The 19,857-nt window shown below is 41.0% G+C and overlaps 1 protein-coding gene across 1 annotated transcript in view; it reads right to left on the reverse strand.

Annotated features, from left to right (window-relative positions):
* MND1 (meiotic nuclear divisions 1) overlaps positions 1-16,098 on the reverse strand; it is a 41,250-nt gene extending 25,152 nt beyond the window's left edge. The window contains exons 1-4 of the mRNA XM_021530216.2: positions 16,072-16,098; positions 13,220-13,285; positions 12,366-12,423; positions 10,617-10,765 (exon numbers count right to left, since the gene is read on the reverse strand). Coding sequence (XP_021385891.2) covers positions 10,617-10,765; positions 12,366-12,423; positions 13,220-13,285; positions 16,072-16,074 — 276 coding nt within the window. The 5' untranslated portion in view covers positions 16,075-16,098. The remainder of the gene's footprint in view (positions 1-10,616; positions 10,766-12,365; positions 12,424-13,219; positions 13,286-16,071) is intronic.
* Between the last annotated feature and the right edge of the window lie 3,759 nt (positions 16,099-19,857).

The following is a 19,857-nucleotide window of genomic DNA, read 5'->3' on the forward strand; positions in this document are numbered from 1 at the left end:
TATTAATCTATGGTAGTTTCTTGTGGCCTTGGCCCAACTTCTTTCTTGTTAGGATGCATCATTCTTGAGCCTGGAGGAAGGGAGCCTTGATGATAACCAACTCTCCTAGACCCTTCTTCCCTGCAGAGCCTGGTTCCCATGGGATTCTTCCAAGACTATCCCTAAAGCAACAAGCTAGCTCACCTAAAGTCCATTGTCATCCTCTTGCTTGCTGTTCTGCTACCCCTTCATCCAATACAGAACTCTACAATCTTGTGGTCACTACAGCCAAGGCTGCCCCCAGCCTTCACATTCCCACAAGACTTCTTTGTTGGTTGCTATGAGGTCAGTCAGCACATCATTCCTTGTGGGATCCTCTACAACCTGTGGCAGAAGTTATTGTCAATGCTTTCCAGGAACTGGACTGCTTGTGTATTGCTATACAGCTTCTCCAGCAGATGTCATGGTACTTAAAACTCCCCCACAAGAGTCAAGGTCTGTGACTTTGAGACTTGCTGCTAATTGCCTGTAGAAGGCCTCATCCCCCCTCTCCTCTTGATCAGGCAACCTGCACCACATATCTTTCTACTCCACCCTTTTATCCTGACCCAAAAGCTCTTGACTCTCTCATCATGCTCATTAAGACAAAGCTGAATATATTCCCTTTCCCCCATAACACATCATATTTGCTATTCAAAATTAAAGGATGACACACTGTATTTTAAGTAAATAGCACTTGCTCCAAAACATCATACTACTAATCCTGCCAATGTGCAAGTTCTGTCTTTTTTAAGAGGTACCAAAGAGATAACAAATGTGAATTTTTAGTTTAGTACTGTAAATATGTCAGTGATTAAAAAAAAGTATCTGACACTCATGCTAAGCATGGGAAGGTTTCTTTCAGAGGACTAAACTCAAAAAATATCTGACTTGCCATACAACTGTTTGACAAAGCACTGCAAAGACTCTCAAAAACTAGTAATCCTTATGTTAGATCTCTGCAATTATAAGCAGTATTTCTATGTTCTGCTAAAGCATCTATGTGGGAAATACTGAATTAATTGCCCCTCCCACAAACACAATTCATTTAGTATTAAAATATTAAATTTAGTTCTATAACCCTGATTTACTTAACATGGTAACAGATGAGAGCAAGATGAAATATCACACAGTAAATTAGGCACAGCTCTGTTCTCAGGGCACGTTGAATATGAGTACTTTTTAATTTTTTTGCAAATAAAATAAAATGTGGGGTATTCAGAAGAAACAAATGAGAAATTCCTCCTCCACAGGAACCTTCACCCATCCACATGGGTAACAAACATGATTATGTTACCTGCAATTATTTTAATAATATTACAATACAGCAAATCCCTCTACATTAGAAGTATTTTAATTCAATTATTTTCCATCTTTTTAGATTTGCCATAATAATTAAGTTAATTTAGAGAAAATGTCTTGCCAAGAGCTTTTGTTTTTGCTCCATTCATTTGCAACACCATTTGATAAGTAGTGGTTACGCAACAAAAAATAACTGCTCAAGGCCAGCCTCCTTAAAAGACAAAAGGTGAAAGAAACAGTTGTGCAGGCTCAATGAAAGAACTGAATTTCTGTAGCTGTTTTCAGAGCTGGCGTAATTGGCACGACTTGAGGGACAGATGGCTGTCTACTCAGATACAAATATCAAGTATGTCCCAATCAACCTAAAAAAACCCCAAACCAACAAAAAAACAGCTGAAACACCTCATTCAACGCTGTTTCACAAATGCAAGCAATCCAACAAGGAAAGCTGAAAGAACTTCAAAAGACATTCACATGACTGACAGAACTACAGAAAATTTTCATACCTGGACATGAAGGATATGCTTGTTACGGAATATTAGGGTATTTAATAAACCTACAAAGTCCAAGGTGGTAGTTAATAGGTCTGTTCAAGGCAGGAAGAACATAGAAATACATTTTCTCTTGGAAAGAAGGGGAGAGAATGAAGAGAAGTTTTAATTTTTCCCTAAAGTGTTTTTAAAGATTGCTATCCGAAGCAGCTGGACCATACACTGACAATGTCTTCAGGGACTAAGTAGAGACAGGCACAAGTTAAAACACAATATTCATGCAATATTCCCTGAGCTCACATTCTGCTTAAAGACTTTAAAAACCAAATCAGTTTTTTTTCCACAGACTTCTAGAAATGCCCAAATTCTACACTAAGATATTATCAGTAAAATAATAAACCTCAGTAAAATACATCTATCAAACTTCAGAGTTTTGACAGCAGTTTTACATACTCACTCTTTATGCCAATTTTGTGATTTTTAAGTAATGCTTAGACAGATCACCCAGTCATCTCCAATTCTTGATACAACTACCATGTAATGAGATGCTTGGCTGCGACAAGAAAGACCTTTTCCTCTAAAGCCTCACTGCATCAAAATAATTTATCACATTTTGGTTTTATACTTTGATGGTTTGTTTCTTTTGGTTTTGTTGGGCTTTTTGTTTGGTTTTTTTTAGTTTTTTCCTTAATTTTATTCCTTTCAGAAGAGGAAAATTATACGAAGTGAGACTTCTATAATTACTTGCTGGTAGCTCATTTGTGTATGCATGCTAATTTTCTAAAATAAAATACGCTATATTAATTGAATTAAAAGATTTTAGGGTGAAAGTCAAAGTTTACATTAAATAGGACTACAATTCACTGTCACCATCAAATCCAGCTTTGAAAGTAGTACTGTCTGCTTATCATCAGGCTGGACTTTCTGGCCTTACAATACAGGCAAACTTCCAGTCAGCACAGAACATTTAAGCCTTTGAAGTTTCTTGGGATGCTGGTTTTCTCATGATCTGCTGAACTGTCATTCCCACCTGCCTTGCTGATCATGGAGCACAGGGAGATATGCAGGGCTGTGTCTCTGCCAGACCTGACTGGGCTTATGCAGTGAAGAGCCCTGTTTCTACTACCAGTTTCTTTTCCTTTCAGATTAACAATTTCACTGCAATGCCAGGAATCGAGCCAGCAGCCAGAGTGCAAACCTCTTCAAAAAGGTAAACTGTGTGATGATATTACCTAAAAAATTCAGTGTCACACACAACCCTGTTTGAAAAGCCTAGTGGTTTTCCTGTGTTATATCAGAATAAATATCAATGTATCATTTTTAGTATAGTAGGAATCCACCTTCAAACCTACATTAAAATCTTTAGAGTTATTACAGTTATAGTTTTTTCAAAAACTGCTCTTAAATCATGCCACTTTACCTTATGCTCATCAAGAAGGAAGGAAAGGAAAACCTACACTTCCCAGTTGCCATCATGTTAGTTACATATTAACAGTAAAAGGAAAAGCATGAAATTCAACTAAGGAACACCAAATTATGAAGTTGCTTAATTCCAACAGAAGCCTCCAGAGCACTGTATTTTTAGAAATCTGCCATGACAGCAGTAACTAAGCATACTCTCCAGGGCTTTGTAGAATGCCATAAAACATAATTCCAGAAGGCTCTAATAAGCTACAGCATTAGAAGAATCTTCTCTGACGGACATTTTAGGACATAGTAAATGCAGAGTCATTTTAAGATATCACCATTTTTCAAGTGCAAGATGCAGAAGTAACAAAGATTGTGGACTATCCTAATAAAGTTGTATTGGCATTTTCCAGGGGACTAATAGAGGGAATAAGCCTTACAGGATCAATGAACAAATGGGCATAGATGTAATCAACATATCCACAATGTTTAAATGATGCAAATTCTCAGCCTCCCTGGATGGTTTGAAGTGAGTTAGTCATACCATACCAGCTCTGCAGTAAGCCATTTCTTTATGAGTCTAGTCCTTCAGTTCAAATAAAATGTACAGGTCAGTGAAAGCCAGAAGGCTGAACATGGGAAGAGTCACTAATTGTCTGTTGGGAGAGTAATTACTGTGCAAGAGAAATAAAAAATGTGACCCAGCACAGAATGGAATCATCCAGTTCACTGGGGCTGCAGACTTTCAAAATGGTAAGGGTAATCCAAGGAAGAGCAACTACCTAAATAAATAAGTAGAAAACTAAATTACATGTCCTCAAATAAAAGGGGAAAAAAGGAGGCCCAGCATGCATATGGGAAGACTGCTCTAATAGCTTAGTCAGCACACTGGGTCCCTGCCTATGCTTTACAGAATAACAGAATGGTAAGGGTTGGAAGGGATCTTAAAGATCATCCAGTCCCAACTACCTCTGTGATGGGCAGGGACATGTTCCACTAGACCATGTTGCTCAAGGCCTTATAATGGCATAAAAGACCTCTTCAGCCATCAGAATTTTACTTTTCCTGTAAAGGAAAAATTCATTACATTTTATGCAACCTAATAATATTAAATTGCAAGCACACATACGTCTAAATTAATTAATGAGAAAAAATGTCTAAATAAGTAATTCCTAACACAAGTCACACGCATTAGTTGCAAATGTTCTGACTTCTGGTTCTGTAAATGTCATTCTCTGGTTTAGATGACAATTCTTTAACCATGCTATCTACTCACTAAAAATAATAAAATATATATGAAAAAGATAGTGCTAAGCTTTCTAAATGTATTGCAGCAAAGCTTAAGATCATGATAAACCTTAAGCCATTTTAGGCCTGCAAGTCCTTTTTTTCAATAATAGACAAAGAATTTTTAAAAACACACTGAATTCAGCTTTTCAATGGATAATGTGAAAATATCACACCATAAAAATAAACTGTTCTATCAAAATCATTAAGCCATGGATTCCAAAGGTATTCCATAGGAACAGCTCATCACTGCTGAGAGGCAAAAAACCCCAAAACAGTGAGACCCTGCATTCAGAACTATCAGAGGCTGAAAACTGCAAGACAGACCTGAGGTGTGTGAGGAGCTCTGCTAAGAGCTGATGCTGTACCATTTGCTGAGGACATTTCTACAAAGCAATGCCAAAAGCTTGCTCCACAGAACTAGGTCCCACAGGCTCTCTCTGCTGATGCAAAGCTCCATCCAAAGCACAAAACTTGCCCAGTATCTACAGCAACATCACCTGACTTCAAGCACCATCAGGCCTGCTACTCCTCACTGCACATCTGTCATCTCCAGGGATTGGTACCTCAGTTAAGGATTGGTTATTTTTAGCTAGCCACTGCTGAGCACTTGTACTTAAGTGCAGTCCAGGATCAACCTCCAAACCACGTGGAAATACCCTGACAATTGAGTGAGTCAATGGGATGAAGGAGAAGGCTGCTCACACTGAAACAATGGGACAGCAGAAGTTTCCTAAGCTTCAGTCGGTGGTCTCAAGCAGATTTATTCAGCAACTTTCCAGTCACAGTAGTTAAGGAGGAAAAATATATCCAAAAGGATAGAAATAAACCAAGCTGAATCTTCAAAGAACTTTCTGATGGTTAAAACTCAAAACATTTTGTGTGCATTCTAAACAAAGAAGGCTCTCACCTTTTACTTATGTTGTCAGATACCTTCAGGAGGCTTCAAGCCTGATTACTCACAATACAAATATTTTTTTCCATTAACTATTTTCAAACAATGCACTTTCTTAACATTAACATTTCCTAATACAGCATTCCCTTCATTGCTTTTTTGCTAAAATAACTTCTTTCACTTTTTGTATTTCAATGCTCATTAGTACAAACAATTTAATACATATGAAGTAACTCAACTTCAACAAGTTCATTCCTGGCTGGGGGCAGGGGAAACAACACACAGTTGTTGGGGGTTTTTTCTTTTTTATTTTTTAAACTAGCTAGCAAATGTGAGCCAGAAAGATGTACCCAGTTCAAATGATCCCCTTGGTTCAATATATGAGTCACAGGAAGTAAAAATCCCTCCTTTTAGCAATCCCTAGGGCAGAGATTTAAGGAACAAAACATCAACTGATTTTCCTATCTTAACTAACACTGGCCCAATGCAATGCTTAGTGGGAGAAAGAAATTGCCAGAAACTCTCAAGTCTCTTGGTCATGAGTATGTTGAAGCAAGCACAGGGAACAGCACAAAATGTCCATCCTGTATCCTGCTGTAAAAAGGATTTCTGTTCCATCTTTGTTGCAGTACAAGGTGACACCATTTTGTTCCCAGTTGGAAGAGCAGCTCTAATAGTTTTATTAGACTTTCTCTTGCAAAAGCCTCAGAACACAAAGGACTGACTCACAAGAAAGCAACACCATGAGAAATGAGACAAACAACAACACAGTGAAATGAATGGTTTTAAACTGAACAGTGAAATGAACAACACCACACTGAGGAAAGGAAACTAACTGGTTGTTTTCCCAAGGTATTGGACTGCAGTGCTCATAGTACTGTCAATAGTTACACTAACAACCACAACATCTTTCAAGTGCTTAGTATTTCAGGTCCCTCTCAGCACAGATACAAGTGTTTTGCCCAAGACACAGATGAAAAAATGAAAGAAAATCTAAGCCGAATCTGTTTATACTAAGGCTACATCAAAAAGATCTCTCTTTTCCTCACTCACAACTGTTATACCAAAAATAAACATCTTATTTTGTCAAACTATAACTGATTATAGGTAACTCCAGGTTTCTGAATCCAACAGCCAGGAAAATATTAGAAGAAGATCACATCATTTCATCTTTTCTTAGGGAAGGAAGACTAACCCCCCAGTAAAAAAGTTCTCTTGACAGGTGAGGTTGCATTAAAATTTTCTCCATTTATAAACATTGTTAAAACATTATTTCTCAGTCCACACCCTCGCACTTGCTTCACTGCCTCATACTTGTACCCAATCTAACCAAATGCAACTACCACATGCAAAAAACCAAATTTGTGTATAAACCCATCTCACCAAAGTGCAGCTTCCAACATATTTCACTTTTTCAGTGGTCCTCTTCACAGATGCATAAGCAAGTTCTTCACCAAGAGGTGAAGAACAAGCACCTGACAGAAGGCATAAACCTTGAGGACCAACCACGCCACTGCAAAATACATCAATACAAAATCCAAAGGGACATACTTAGCAATTCTCACTGTGGGAGCTATTGGAGGAAATAGCTCTAGCAGATGCTACACAGACTAAAGACATTTGCTATCCTTGCTTTTCAGAAAAACAGGAAGAGGCCCATGCAGTAACTTGGGGTTAAAGGGCACCACCAAGATCCTAATTAGATCAGCACAAGATCTGCCTCATATGTAAATCAGGGATTATTGCCCCTCTCCAAACACCTGCCTCCACAAAAGCAAGCCAAAAGATGGGTCAAGCAGGGAAACTGTCAAAAGAAACTTTAGCGTTGTTTTTAATTGTGGTATCTCTACACACTGATCATATACCAAATCCTTCCTGGAAAAAGTCTGGAGTATACAGAACCCCTGTGAAGTATAGCTTAAAACATCCAGACAAAACTGGCTTGATCTTCATTATGAATAACAAGCCAGACTTCTTTGCTTCTGCATCTCCAAGATAGGGTGCGGCTTAATAATCAACAAAAAATCTGAAAGAAAAAAATTGCATCCAGAACCGCTCCTTAAACAGATCCCACAGTCACAATTTCTGTAAAATGCAGAATGCTATGAGCAACCTGGCTGTAACATCCAGAAGTACCAACGCATGCAGGCAAAAGGTCCTTGTAGCAGGCCCAAACTGTCTAACATAAGCCTCAGTGCTGTGAATTAGTAAGGGAATTTGCATCATGAAGAAGCCTGTTCTGTTCCTCCACATTATTTTCTAATGACAATTCTGCATTTGGGATCATTCCTTTCCCTTGACTATTTACCCATGCCCTCAGGAAACAAAGATAATGCCTCCTGGTAAAAAGCTTTAATTACAGCATGAACTGAACTGCTGGATTTTTAAACATGCTTTAAGTAAGGCAGCCTGATTCTGGCTTTTAACTGCTAAACAAAGAGACCAACTCATGTAGTTAACAATCAATCTGGACAAGACACAGAGAGAAAACACATCTCTCAGCATGCCACAAGCTCTATATGGGAATGATCAAAGACAAGCAGCATGCAACAGAAATGGTACAATAGATGACTCTTTTCCTCTGCTATGTATGTTCTGACAAGAAGTTTTGTGATAGTCAGTAACTAGATTTAGAAGCCCTTTTAAGAAAATCTGTATGTGTGCACATCAAGAAGAGTACAAACACCAGAAGAACTAATTTGAACTCACAGACAGAACCTGTTATCATCTTGTAAAAACATTCAGGGAGCTTTTCATTGAAAATGCCACCTTTCCACTGTGTCAACAGAGAAGTTATTTTCAGCTAGTGAAAATGCTTTTCCCTGAAATGCTGAAACATTTCCAGTCTCATCAGAAAAGCAAGGTAATGAAGAAAAGTACTTTTGAAGCCTCATACCATCATCTAAAGAGACCTCATACCAATAAGCCCATATGTCAGGGGCAGGGCTTGGTTTGCAAATAAGATTCTGGTAATAAAACTATTTCTGGAACAGTTTTATATTGCAGAATTGCTCATATCAGAATAGTATATTTCTACATAGAAATAACATAATAAATCAATAACTACATGACTATTACACTTTCACAAAAATAGGTATGTTTGTGTAAATGAAAGTACATTTAAAGCAGTTCAGCATATTTTTGTAGGCAATTCCTGTATACTTACCATGGAGCACATTGGGTAGATTCTGGACATTCCAAGGAAGATATTCATCAGGCTATGCCAGAGACCTGCTTGACCAATTACATTAAAAATTCACAATGGTACTAGGCCCAAGGGCAAGGACAACAAATATCAACTCCTTCTTTCAGCTGCTTGGTTATAATATGGAACATGAGCGACACCAAAACGTATCTGAGAGCAAATCACTTGCATTCGATGAAACACTGACACCAGAGAGCTTGGTGAACAAAGCAGGAGTTCTGGAATGTATTTGTTCAGTTTCTCAGTCAGCAATTTATGTGCTGGCAGAGTAAGTAGCCTTGTCTAAAACTTGTGTGAATATACAAATAAGTTGAGTAATTTTACTAGGAAGTTCAGTTCCAACCCAGTGCAGAGTTAAACGAATCTGTTTCAGACAAATGAAACTCCACTGGAATAAGAGCCAGTGCATTGTTACTACCAGTCTATAAAAATTAAGTCCAGTTGTGCCAGGTTAAGTCCATGCCTGAAAATAGTAAAACCATAATCAGCTAAGTCAAACTCCCTTTTCAATTCAAAGCAGGGGGGAAAAAGCAATCTTCTTTTGATTATTTTGATATAACTGAAGACATATAAAGAAACAGCTGAAGTTGGCAGCACTGTACATAAGACAACAATGCCTGAGATTCATTCAGAGCTATGCCTGAAGAAAAAAATAATGGCTGTAAAAATGTTCAGATGCTACCAGTAAATCTGCATTAATTCAAATGATTCTTTGAGGAAAGAACATAATGCTGAATAATCATGGGAAGAGCTGGCAGTGCTGTGGTACAATCACACCACATGGTCTCAAAAAGCTCATTTGTTCATCTTGTTATCATATTGCAAATAAACTGATGAATAGATGCTTTTCAATTCCTGTTAGAAGCAGAAAGAATGACAGCTCCCAAAAAGTAGGAAAGAACCAGATCGATGGCACAGCAATGTTGCAACAAAAGATGCCCTGCTCTTCTGAAGAAGACACTCTCCTGCCCCTGTCCTCTGCCCTGGTGAGGCCTCCTCAGGAGCGGTCTGGGCTCCTGAGTTCTGGGCCCGTTCTGGGCTCCCCAGTTCAAGAAAGACAAGCAGCTACTGGAGAGGGTCCAGCAGGGAGCTATGGAGATAAGAAGGGGACTGGAGTATCTCTCTTATGAGGAAAGGCTGTGGGAGCTGGACCAGTGCAGCCTGAAGAGATGACTTCACAAAAGACAGGGGACCTTATCAATATAAATACCTTAAGGGCAGGTGCCCAGAGGATGGAGCCAGACTCTTTACAGTGAGGGCCAGGAAAAAGACAAGGGGCAACAATCTATATATATAAGAAAAAAAACTTCTTTCCTTTGAGGGTGACAGAGTACTGGAAAAGGCTGCCCAGGGAGGTCATTGACCCTCCTTCTCTGGAGATAATTCAGATCCACTTGGACATTATCATGTGCAACCTGCTCCTAGATCAACCTTCTTTAGCAGGGAATTGGACTAGATCTCCAGAGGTCCCTTCCAATCCCAACTATTCCTTGATTCTGTGATTCATGACCAATTTACTCTTTTCTCCTGCTAAAAGTGCAGCATAGGATTACAGAAGTGCTCACAAATTAAGCCACCAATAAAAGCAGATAAAAACACAATGGCCTAAGTAGAAACCATTGCCTCATCTACTCAGGTTATGCATTCCAGATGTCATCACTTTTAAATTATTACCTCATGACAGCCTACATTATATAAAAGACACAAAAACATGCTATCTTTGAGTCCTTACACGATGCTTTGCATGACTAGCATGCTTCCAGCAGCAAGTAAACAAAAAGTTTTCTCAAGCTCCAATGAGAACCTCCAAAGTTTTCCTGAGGTAACAGTAAGCATGACAATGTCCTACCATGAGTGACAGATAATTCCTACAGTAAAATCTGCGTGTGTGGATATGTACACTTGTACACATGAGAGATATAAACAAGAATGACAAGGGGGTATAAGAAATCGCAAACCCATTCAGATGGGTATTTTATTCAGACAAGTATTTTTCATAAAACAGATTTACCTGAGACTCTAACTCCTCCAATTTACGCTTCCTGGCATGAAGAGCTTTACTTGGAAAAGCCCAGAAGTAATTGGAAGTTCCAATTCTATCAGTGTCCACCATGCCATCATCAACGAGGCTTTGCAGAATCTCTTTCACTGACATTGAGGCTAATAAAAGCAAAAATGTAAAATCAGAGCTGCATAGCAGCTGGACTATGGAGAATTATGAATACCACAAACTACTCTCTACAATCATCTGTATTTTCCTCCAGTGCCAGTTAGCTGGAAGTTTTCACAAGCACAACATGCCCATCAAGCTTCACTTGAAGGGATTAATCTCTCTCAAACCAGCAGTTTCCTCCTAGATGCTGCTATTCTGCACATCTGCTACCAGATGTTTGCAAAACACTGCTCAGGAGTTTTGCACAAAATACATGCATGGTACACTACAATACCATAACAAACCCATGAGAGGTGCCTGAGAAGTTGTCTTGCAATCTTAATTCTAACTTGGATTAATTTAAATTTCCTGATTGGGAGTGTAATTGTGTTTCACATTGTAATGCTTAACAAAGTATTTCATAGCAGAAGAGGCACTAAAGCCATCTGTCTACAGACTCAGGAAGGACAGATTCTGATTTTAATTATATTCACTTCCAATATAAAACATCATTTACACTCACAAGCATCAACATTTCTGAACACAACTGATCATTTCCTTTCAGACCTGTGGTATAATTCACCATTTAAAAAAAATGGTACCTGTTCAACAAAGTTAAGTAGTTATGTTATCCTCAGGTGTTGCAGATATAAAGACTTTTGAGCTTAATTATGGGTTTTGGTACCTGATGTTCAATTTCAAGACTACAGTGGGCCCACATATTTTGGAAGCTATAGGCTGGATGCCAGGAGGGGAACAGGTTAGTAATTTTTCTTTTCAGAGTAACTAGGGCTTGGTTTGTGTGGCTAAATGCCTTCATATGCAGAGACAGGATGAATTTGGACTATTCAAAGGTGTTAATGGCTTTATAAACCCTAAACTCAATTTTACTGCAAATTACAACTGAACATATGCATTGACAAACCAACCAAGACAGCACCACATCTCTTCAGAAGCCCACAAATGCCTCTGTTAGCTGCTGACAAACAGAAAAACTCTGCTTTGTGATATTCACATCTGTAGTTCTCTCAGCAAGTTCATTTACTCTTGCAGTGCCACCAAGACATGCTGGAAAAGGACAGTGGTAACTACACAAACATTATGCTTTGCCTCCCTTTTGTCAATGAGCATAGAAGGAAAACACTATAGTAACATACAAAACAATCCAAGAGCATAGATAAATCCTCTTGAACCTAATCCTAAACGGATCTCATCAGGAAGGCTTTTATAGAAAAGACAAACCCCTTCTATTTGTAGCTGTCCAGCCATTTTTGGAGGTGAAAAAGCCCAAGAGCACACTGCTCATGTATATTTGGACTAGCATTTTAACCATTTGTGATATTACAGGTAGATATTTAATACCCGAGTGCAAACAATGATTTCATATGCTGAAAGTCACTGCAAGTCAGGTAGCTCAGAGCCTAAGCAAGCCCCCATCCCATGTCACTTTTAACACTACAGCCCTGCCACTGACCAGTCTCCCATTCTAGCTACATTTTCTGTTACTAAAAAAACAAACCTAAGATTGTAGCCAGGAAAATTTACACTGTAGGACCTGTCCCAAAAATGATTACTTGCTCAAGAGAAATAACTTATATAAACACTTACTAATCCCTTTTTCTTTTGGAGCAATCTTCTCTAGATCCTTCAACTGGAAAACATCTTTCTGTGCAAAATATGAAAGACATTTCAGTTCCAAATGACAGCATCATCTAAGACTGAGTGTTTTTTACACTAAATCAATGCCAACAAAATCAAGTAGGAAATATATTGTACATTTTAGTTTTGCTTGGGAAATAGCCTGCGTGTCCCTCAATAGAACTGGAACATTCTGAGAATTAATAAGAAAAGCATTACTACTGCAATAAAACCTGCTCTTTCCTTTGGTAATCTCAAGTCATCATATTTCATCTCCAGTTAGATTATAAAGCCCTTAAATCCCAGGTTAGACTGTCAGCACAGATGCACCATATTGCTTCAGTGCTTAAGTGTCAACAGTATTTTTTCCAAAAGGTAAAAACATGGTGTATAACGTGCCACCAATACAATTGTAGCTCAGCTTTTGGATCTCCAGGTTTCTTTTCCCCAGGGACCCTTTCCAACTCTGCTCTCAGTTTTTGTGAAGCCAAGATTTTTTCCTCCTCCCATAAAATGCAGTGAGATACTTCCTAATTTCCTGGTGTCCCCCTTTATGGTAACATACTCAAAATGAGAAGATGTGCATAGGTAGCACATGAATTTAACACCACCTGTGCATCTTCATTTCTTGGCTCCACCTGGGATAAGCCACCTGATCAGAAGTTAAATTAATGAAGTTTTGCCCCTGTAATTTTTACCCTGATGTCACAGGGCGTCAGTGAAATGCCTGCCAGGACACAGAGTTCTGCTACATCCCCAGTTAAGCTCTTTTTAGGACCTGTTTTCCCATCAATGTAAATGCAGGACAATTACAAGTTACTTACTGTTTCAAAAAAAATCTCCATCATGCGGGCCCTCTTCTCTTCAAAACTCAGACCTTTCTTCTTGGACTAGAACAGGAGAAAAAATAAAAAAACTAATCAAAACATTTGGCTACCAGAATAATTAGTATCTGCTCAGAATTCAAATCTATTCACCTGTAAGTTGTATTTGCCATCCTTTAAAATACCTTACCACTAAGTCCAGACTTTCAGATAAACTCCTTCTTTGCAAATAATCTCTACACTAAGCTCATCTGTTAAATGGAAGGACCTACCCTTAAGCCATTCATATAACCCAAACCCACTCCAGCCTCAATGCTCCTTGATACATACCAATCCCAAAATATGTATTGATACCAAATTCACACAAATGTTTAAAAACTCTTATGAAGATAAAGAGTACCTTCTGTTTGGCTTGGTGTTTTTTTTTAAGAATGGCTTTCTATATTGTGATATACAGACAGTAGTGTGAGTTGTAGGCCATTCGGGTGTTTTTAAGGAGATAAAGAATATTTTGAGGTATGCCTTTCTTCAAAGGTCCAAACCAACTTCATCATTTCAAGGTCACATTTTTAAAACAGTGCTGCTTTTATTTCTTTTCCCTCTGGTTGTGTGACCAAGCATTAAACAACTTGGGTTGAGCTACAAGAAAAAGGCAGAAGTGGCTACAAACTGCTATCAACTGTTGGAACTCAAAATGTCCCTCAGACATTTTTGGAGGTTCCAGGCTGGTCACAAGCATTTTAGACCCCGGCAGGCAGCTGGAAACAGCTGTGATTTTGAGTTTGAGCCATGGAATGAATTACCAACTTTGGAGGTGGAACAAGCAGTCACAAAGGGTTAGATAGTACAGTAGAAGTACTTACAAAGTAGAGGGGGAAATTTTTTAGTATTGTACAGGGGAGTTTTTACTTTGTACATGGGGGTCAGAAGTTCTAAGATGGAGAAAAGTGGGACGATCCTGTTCTTCCTCCTTCTTCTTCCTTACCTCCATGTTCTTGGTGATGCTGGCACTCGCAGATTGGTTTAGAGTAGAAAAGCACCTTGTAACATAGGGAGTAGGTATTGGGGAGAAACTGTAAAAATGTAATACGTAATATATCATATAAAAGATAGCAGCAGCCCTGGGTGGGGGGAGAGAAGAAGAAGACACCAGACAGAGAGGATGTCAGGGTGTGTGTGTGCCTCTGTCTGGGCTGCTGACCAAACAGTCGCAGCCCATGAAGACAATCTTATAGATAACTAGCAATAAACTGCCCTAACAGCAAGAGGCTACGGAGTCTTTCCTTGGAAGCACGGGTTGGAGGAAAGACTTTACCACCACACGGGACCCCTGAACCAGGCCAGGGGTTCCAACAATCAACAACACAAAATATACAACAATACAAAATATACAAACTGCTATCAACAACATAAAACTGAGAAACAGTCTCTCCTCTGGTCACTTTCAGAGATGCTATTTTGATGCCTCTTATAAAATTAGGACATAAAATAATTCACAGAGAATTAGAATTTGATTAATAGCATTAAGTGCAATTCTCAACAACCCAAAAGCAGCAGCCACAATGTGAAATTTCCCCTTGCCCCACCCACTCCCTGATTCACACTGTGTGCAGCTACAAAAAAGGGAAAGAAGGACAGAAAGGGCCAAATAAGATGTTGGCAGAAAAAGGTCTCATTTAAAAAAAAAACACACCAAAAATAATGCATATTGTTGCCTATAAATCAGTGAAACTGGGTAGTCTAATAACAAGGTGCTTTGAGAAAGACAAGGCTATGTTTCCAAGTTTCAAACAGAGAGGAGTCAACACAATTTTTACTTTTTAATAGCTGTTTCCTTCTTAAAAAAGAACACAATCAGGCAGCACACAACACTTTAAACATGCAAGAGCAAAATGGCCAGACTGGTTTACTTTTAAAAAACAAATGTAAAAGCTAGCTTATGCATGTAATACAGAGAAAGGAACAGAAGCAATCCAGTATTATATTTAATAAAGAGCACCATTACTATTTTTTAGGTCCTCTCTCTCCTCTTCTAGCCAGCAATACCCTAGGTCAGCACTGCTGTCTCCTGCAATGTCAGTATATTGCAGGATTAGAACCTGGAGCTGCTGTGAACATTCAAGAAAGCAGACGGATTTAACCTCATCTAATTTCCACCTCCTGTCTTCTCCACGAGCCCTGACACCGCCAGCAGCAGCAGAACACAACGCGTAGTCACGACGTGGAATGGAAGTGGTGTTTCTGGAACCATGTGCTTGTAGCGACGCCCCTCGGGCGCCAAGTTTCACACCGCCACTCCAGCGAACAGAGCAAAATTACGAAGCCAAGAGCAGTCTCGATGAAGGTTGTTGACTTTCACGTTAATTCCTCCCTCGCTGGCAGGCGTTCCCCACCACAAATACCAACCCCACCACGAGCCCATCCCGCTGCCGCGCCCGCAGGCGGACGGCAGAACGCGCGCCGGGAGCGCGCCGGGCACGCCGCGATTCGCTCTGCCCGCGCCCACCGCCCCGCAGCCGCAGCCTGGCCACTCCTGGGCTCCCGCGTCCGGGGGGAACCTGCGGGCACCTCGAGCCTGGAGGAGGCCACTCCTCCGGGTGCCGGCTCGTTTGCATCGCTCTTTAACAACCCAAAGGCACGGCCCACACCGCGCTGCCGCTGCACCGCCACAACCGGCACCGCGGGGCCTGCCCGGAGCGGGAGCCCCGCTCCCCTCAGAGCCACCGAGGCGGAGGGACAGCGAGGCGCGGGCGGCCGTCACCGCCATCCCTGCGGTCGCGGCTCCCCCCGCAGCCTTTGCTGGCTCCCGGGAAGGAAAGCGGGCTGAGGCGGAGGGCGGCGGCCCCGCTTACCATGTCGCGGGCGGCCGGCGCGGTTTGATTCCGGTGCCACCGGGCGGGAAGAGCCGGGCGGGCGGGAAGGCGGGGGGAGGCCGCGTGCGCAGCGCCGCCTGCTGACCGCCCCGCCCGGCCCGGCCCTCGCCGCCCTCACGGCGGCGGCGGCGGCGCTTACGCGTGGCCAGCGTGCGCGTGATTTTTTGGTTTGTTTTGTTTGGGGTTTTTTTATTTGTTCGTTTGGTTTGTTTTGGGTTTTCGTTTGTTCGGTTTTTGTGGTTTTGTTTTTGTTTTTGTTTTTGTTTTTGTTTGTTGCCTGCCGGCTGGTGCCGTAGAATAAAACGGAGCGCACAGCAAGATCGTGTTAGCCGTGATCTAACGCCACGTGTATTGTGCTACCCGCCTGTCGCGGGAGCCACGGGCCGTGGAAAAATAATAAATAATAAAGCCCTCGCTGCCCGTGGAAGGGAAGGGCCTGGCCACAGCTGGTGTTGCTTGAAGCAGTTGTTCATTGCGATGACTGTTCTCGCAACTTTAATTACCGGCGGCTTGTTTTAATTATTATTTGTGTTGTACATCACTTTCCTTCAGCTGCAGCAAGTTCTGAGAAATCGCTTAGCAACAGCAGTGGCTTCATATGTGCCATACTAAATCAAGAGTTTAAACTCAAGCAAATGAAAATGTGCAAGCTGAGATGTTTAGGCAGTTCCTGTGAATATTTTTGATGCCTTTTGCAAGGTGACCCCTTCCCTGAAACTTGAAGTTCTTGTCCATGTAGCCCATGATCCCATTTCTTCTTGTGCACACCAGTGTATTACTAAAAATGAAATGCAAATTAGAAAAGACATTTTTAATACAAAGCTTTTTGTTCTTTTTCATGTGCCTCATATTTCCAACTTGCTAACTCAGGATGAAATCTGTTGGTACACCCCCTCATCTGCTGTTGAGGGCTCATATTCTATCTCTCTGCCTTCCATTTATTTTGGCCAGTCCTTAAAGTGACAATGTCCCCACACTCGCTGTGACAATTCTTTTCCACCTGTCATCCTCACCACTGCAGTCCAAGGGTCTGGGTCCCTTCATGCTCCTTCACAGCCTGAAACAAAACCGAGCTCTGCTGTTTTTCTACTGCTGCCAAGCAAATGGTTGCTGCAACATTTGCAAAGTCCTCATTGCTGCGTGGGTTTTCTCCGAGTGACACGTATGAGTGGCAGGGTGGGTGTCAGAGCTGAATATGCTGCCTGCAGTAGAGGAAGAGGAAAGCAAGGAAGGGTTTCAGGGGGCATTCACTCTTGATGTGGGCTTGGGGCAAGTATCTCATGTCTTCTGTTCAGTTCTTAGGAGGCAGCAGTGCTCCCATCTGCCTATTACTTATGAAAGAAAACTGCCAGCAAACACCCAGGTGTCACTCCCAGACAGAGCCAGCATACAGCTGGAGCACACACCTGGAACCACAGCTGGAATGCATTCCTTATTTCAGAGGTTGAATGTGATCACAGCAACCCAGAGAGCCCATCCACCTCCAAAACATGCTCTTGAGTGATGGTGGGGCAAGTGGCACAGCAGGGGTTTTCTGCCCATGGCCCCTTGCTGATGCCTTAAGTTTTAGCTTTCATATTTTCCAGATTCTGTACTGCATTCCTATATAACTCTGAGCTTCATTTAAAGTGTTAGCAAGTTCACTTCACAGTTTAGTAAGACAAAACAATCCTTTTCCAGCCTGAGAACCAAGGACACTGTTGCACCTTCAGTCCCAAAATGTATAAATCAACAGCAAATTGAGGAGAGCAATCTGGGAGGATGGTACTTCATAACCTGAAGCTGTAACTGGTCAATTAATCCCAATATATAAATGGACCAAAAGTTATAAAAGTGTGAAAACTCATGACTGGGCATCCATCTTGGGTGGAGCCACAGCCAGGCTCTTGTACTGCCCAAGGTGTATCCTTTGAAGACCTTTTAATAAATACCTACTTTATTCCTTTAACACTGTCTAGCCTCTGTTCTAGGATAGCCTCTCAAGGCATCATGGGGATAGCCAGGGTCAGCTGCCCCAAGTGCCCTGGCAGCCCTGAAGCCCTTTCACAGTGTCAGGAAAATCCACAAAAGCCAGAGGTTTATGTCCAAAAAGGAGACAGAGCAGTCCTGCAACTTTAAATAAAGGAAAAGTCCACTGGGGAACGCGCCCGCAGTGTTTTCTCTCTGGAGATTTCAGAGGGCACAGCCTCCTTTTATCATAAACTCCTGGCCTCATGTTGCCCCTTCCTTTCTCCATTGGCTGAGGTACTCGGAAGGTACAGACTTCCCAAACTGCCTACCACATATCCCCCCCCTTGTACCTACTATTTTACCCCAAAGCAACTCCAGCTTGTGCAGACCCTTGTTTGTTTCGGGAGCTGAGCTGTCTGGGCTCTGCAGCAAACCCACTGCCCAAAGTTAGTACAGACATTAAGACCCATTTCAAATATATTAACACCCATACCTTCACCCAGCAAATTGTTTGTAAAGACATTAGTTTTCCTCTCCATGGCTACATCACTGGGTTTAATTTGCTCTGTAATAGACACTCCCTAACACCTCCCACATTTTGCAGCACCTGATCAAAACTAATTGGTTGAAAGACCATGGGGTGAAAGAGGTCCCAAACAAAAGGGTGTATGTCACGCTTTGTCATTTGAGAGGTGGTTTTCCATTACTGCAAGAAGTGGAATGAATGACTCCTAAAATACATAAAGGCCTGGTATTTTTAATGGGCTTCAGAATGTCTAAACGTGGTATTTCACAAAACTGCTAGTCTTATGCTATGATTCTAAAAACAAGACAATGGATGGAAATACAGTGTAATGGAGACTCATAACTGTGTATTTCCATTAGAATATTGTTCTCATTTTTCTGTGATTTTCTTAAGCTTTAACAATTTGGGCTACATTTTCTATTCTAGGAGTCTGACTGAAATCTTTAAGTACTGATCAAAATAGTTTTCCACTGTTCCTGAGTTAGAGAAAATACAGTGCTTTGTCAGTGTAATTATGCTTGGATGAGATGAAATTTGTACTCTCCTTAATTTTGCTCTTACAATTGACTGTAGCTGAATTGCAATCAGAAATTTGAAAGGACAAGAAAGCGACAACGGCAGAAAGCTGAGCCAGTAGAGAATGAAAATTGTCCTAGTTTAATTTTGTTCTTTTCATACATATGTGCCATAGCACAGTCTTAATTAAAAGAGCTATTTTTTTCATAAGGGAAGAGCTCAAATCAAATTAATCCACAAACATCAGAGGTTTATGTCCAAAAAGGAGACAGAGGAGTCCTGCAACTTATTCAAACAAAGGGAGAGGCCATGGGGCATTTCCCATGGGGTCTTTCAAGGGGACACAGCCTCCTTTTTATTCTGATTTCCCAGCTGCGTTTCCCTCTTTCCTTCCCCACTGGCTGAGGTACTTGAGAGGTACAGACTCCCTGAAACACCTAATACCTAAAACCCTTTCTAATGTATAAAACCCCCTTTTTTCTTTTTCTTTGTGTCTCTGTTCTTTTTCTCTAAATCCAGACATTTAGCAGAGCCTTGAGTGAATAACAGTCTGTGTCAATTAGTGGAATTCCTATGGAATTTATGGTTTCCCCCATTGCTTCTTTCACCTCACTGTATCTGGCCTTATCTACCATCAGGCCCACAGTTTGTTTGTAAAGACACCTCCTTCTCATTCCTTTCCAATAGCAGATCATTTTCTCTCTAGAAGAGTAAGATCAAGCCTTTTGAGTCCTGTGGCTGCCTCCCACAGCACCTGTATGAACTTAAGCATG

Source organism: Lonchura striata, chromosome 4, assembly GCF_046129695.1.
Source record: "Lonchura striata isolate bLonStr1 chromosome 4, bLonStr1.mat, whole genome shotgun sequence".
Classification (NCBI taxonomy): domain Eukaryota; kingdom Metazoa; phylum Chordata; class Aves; order Passeriformes; family Estrildidae; genus Lonchura; species Lonchura striata.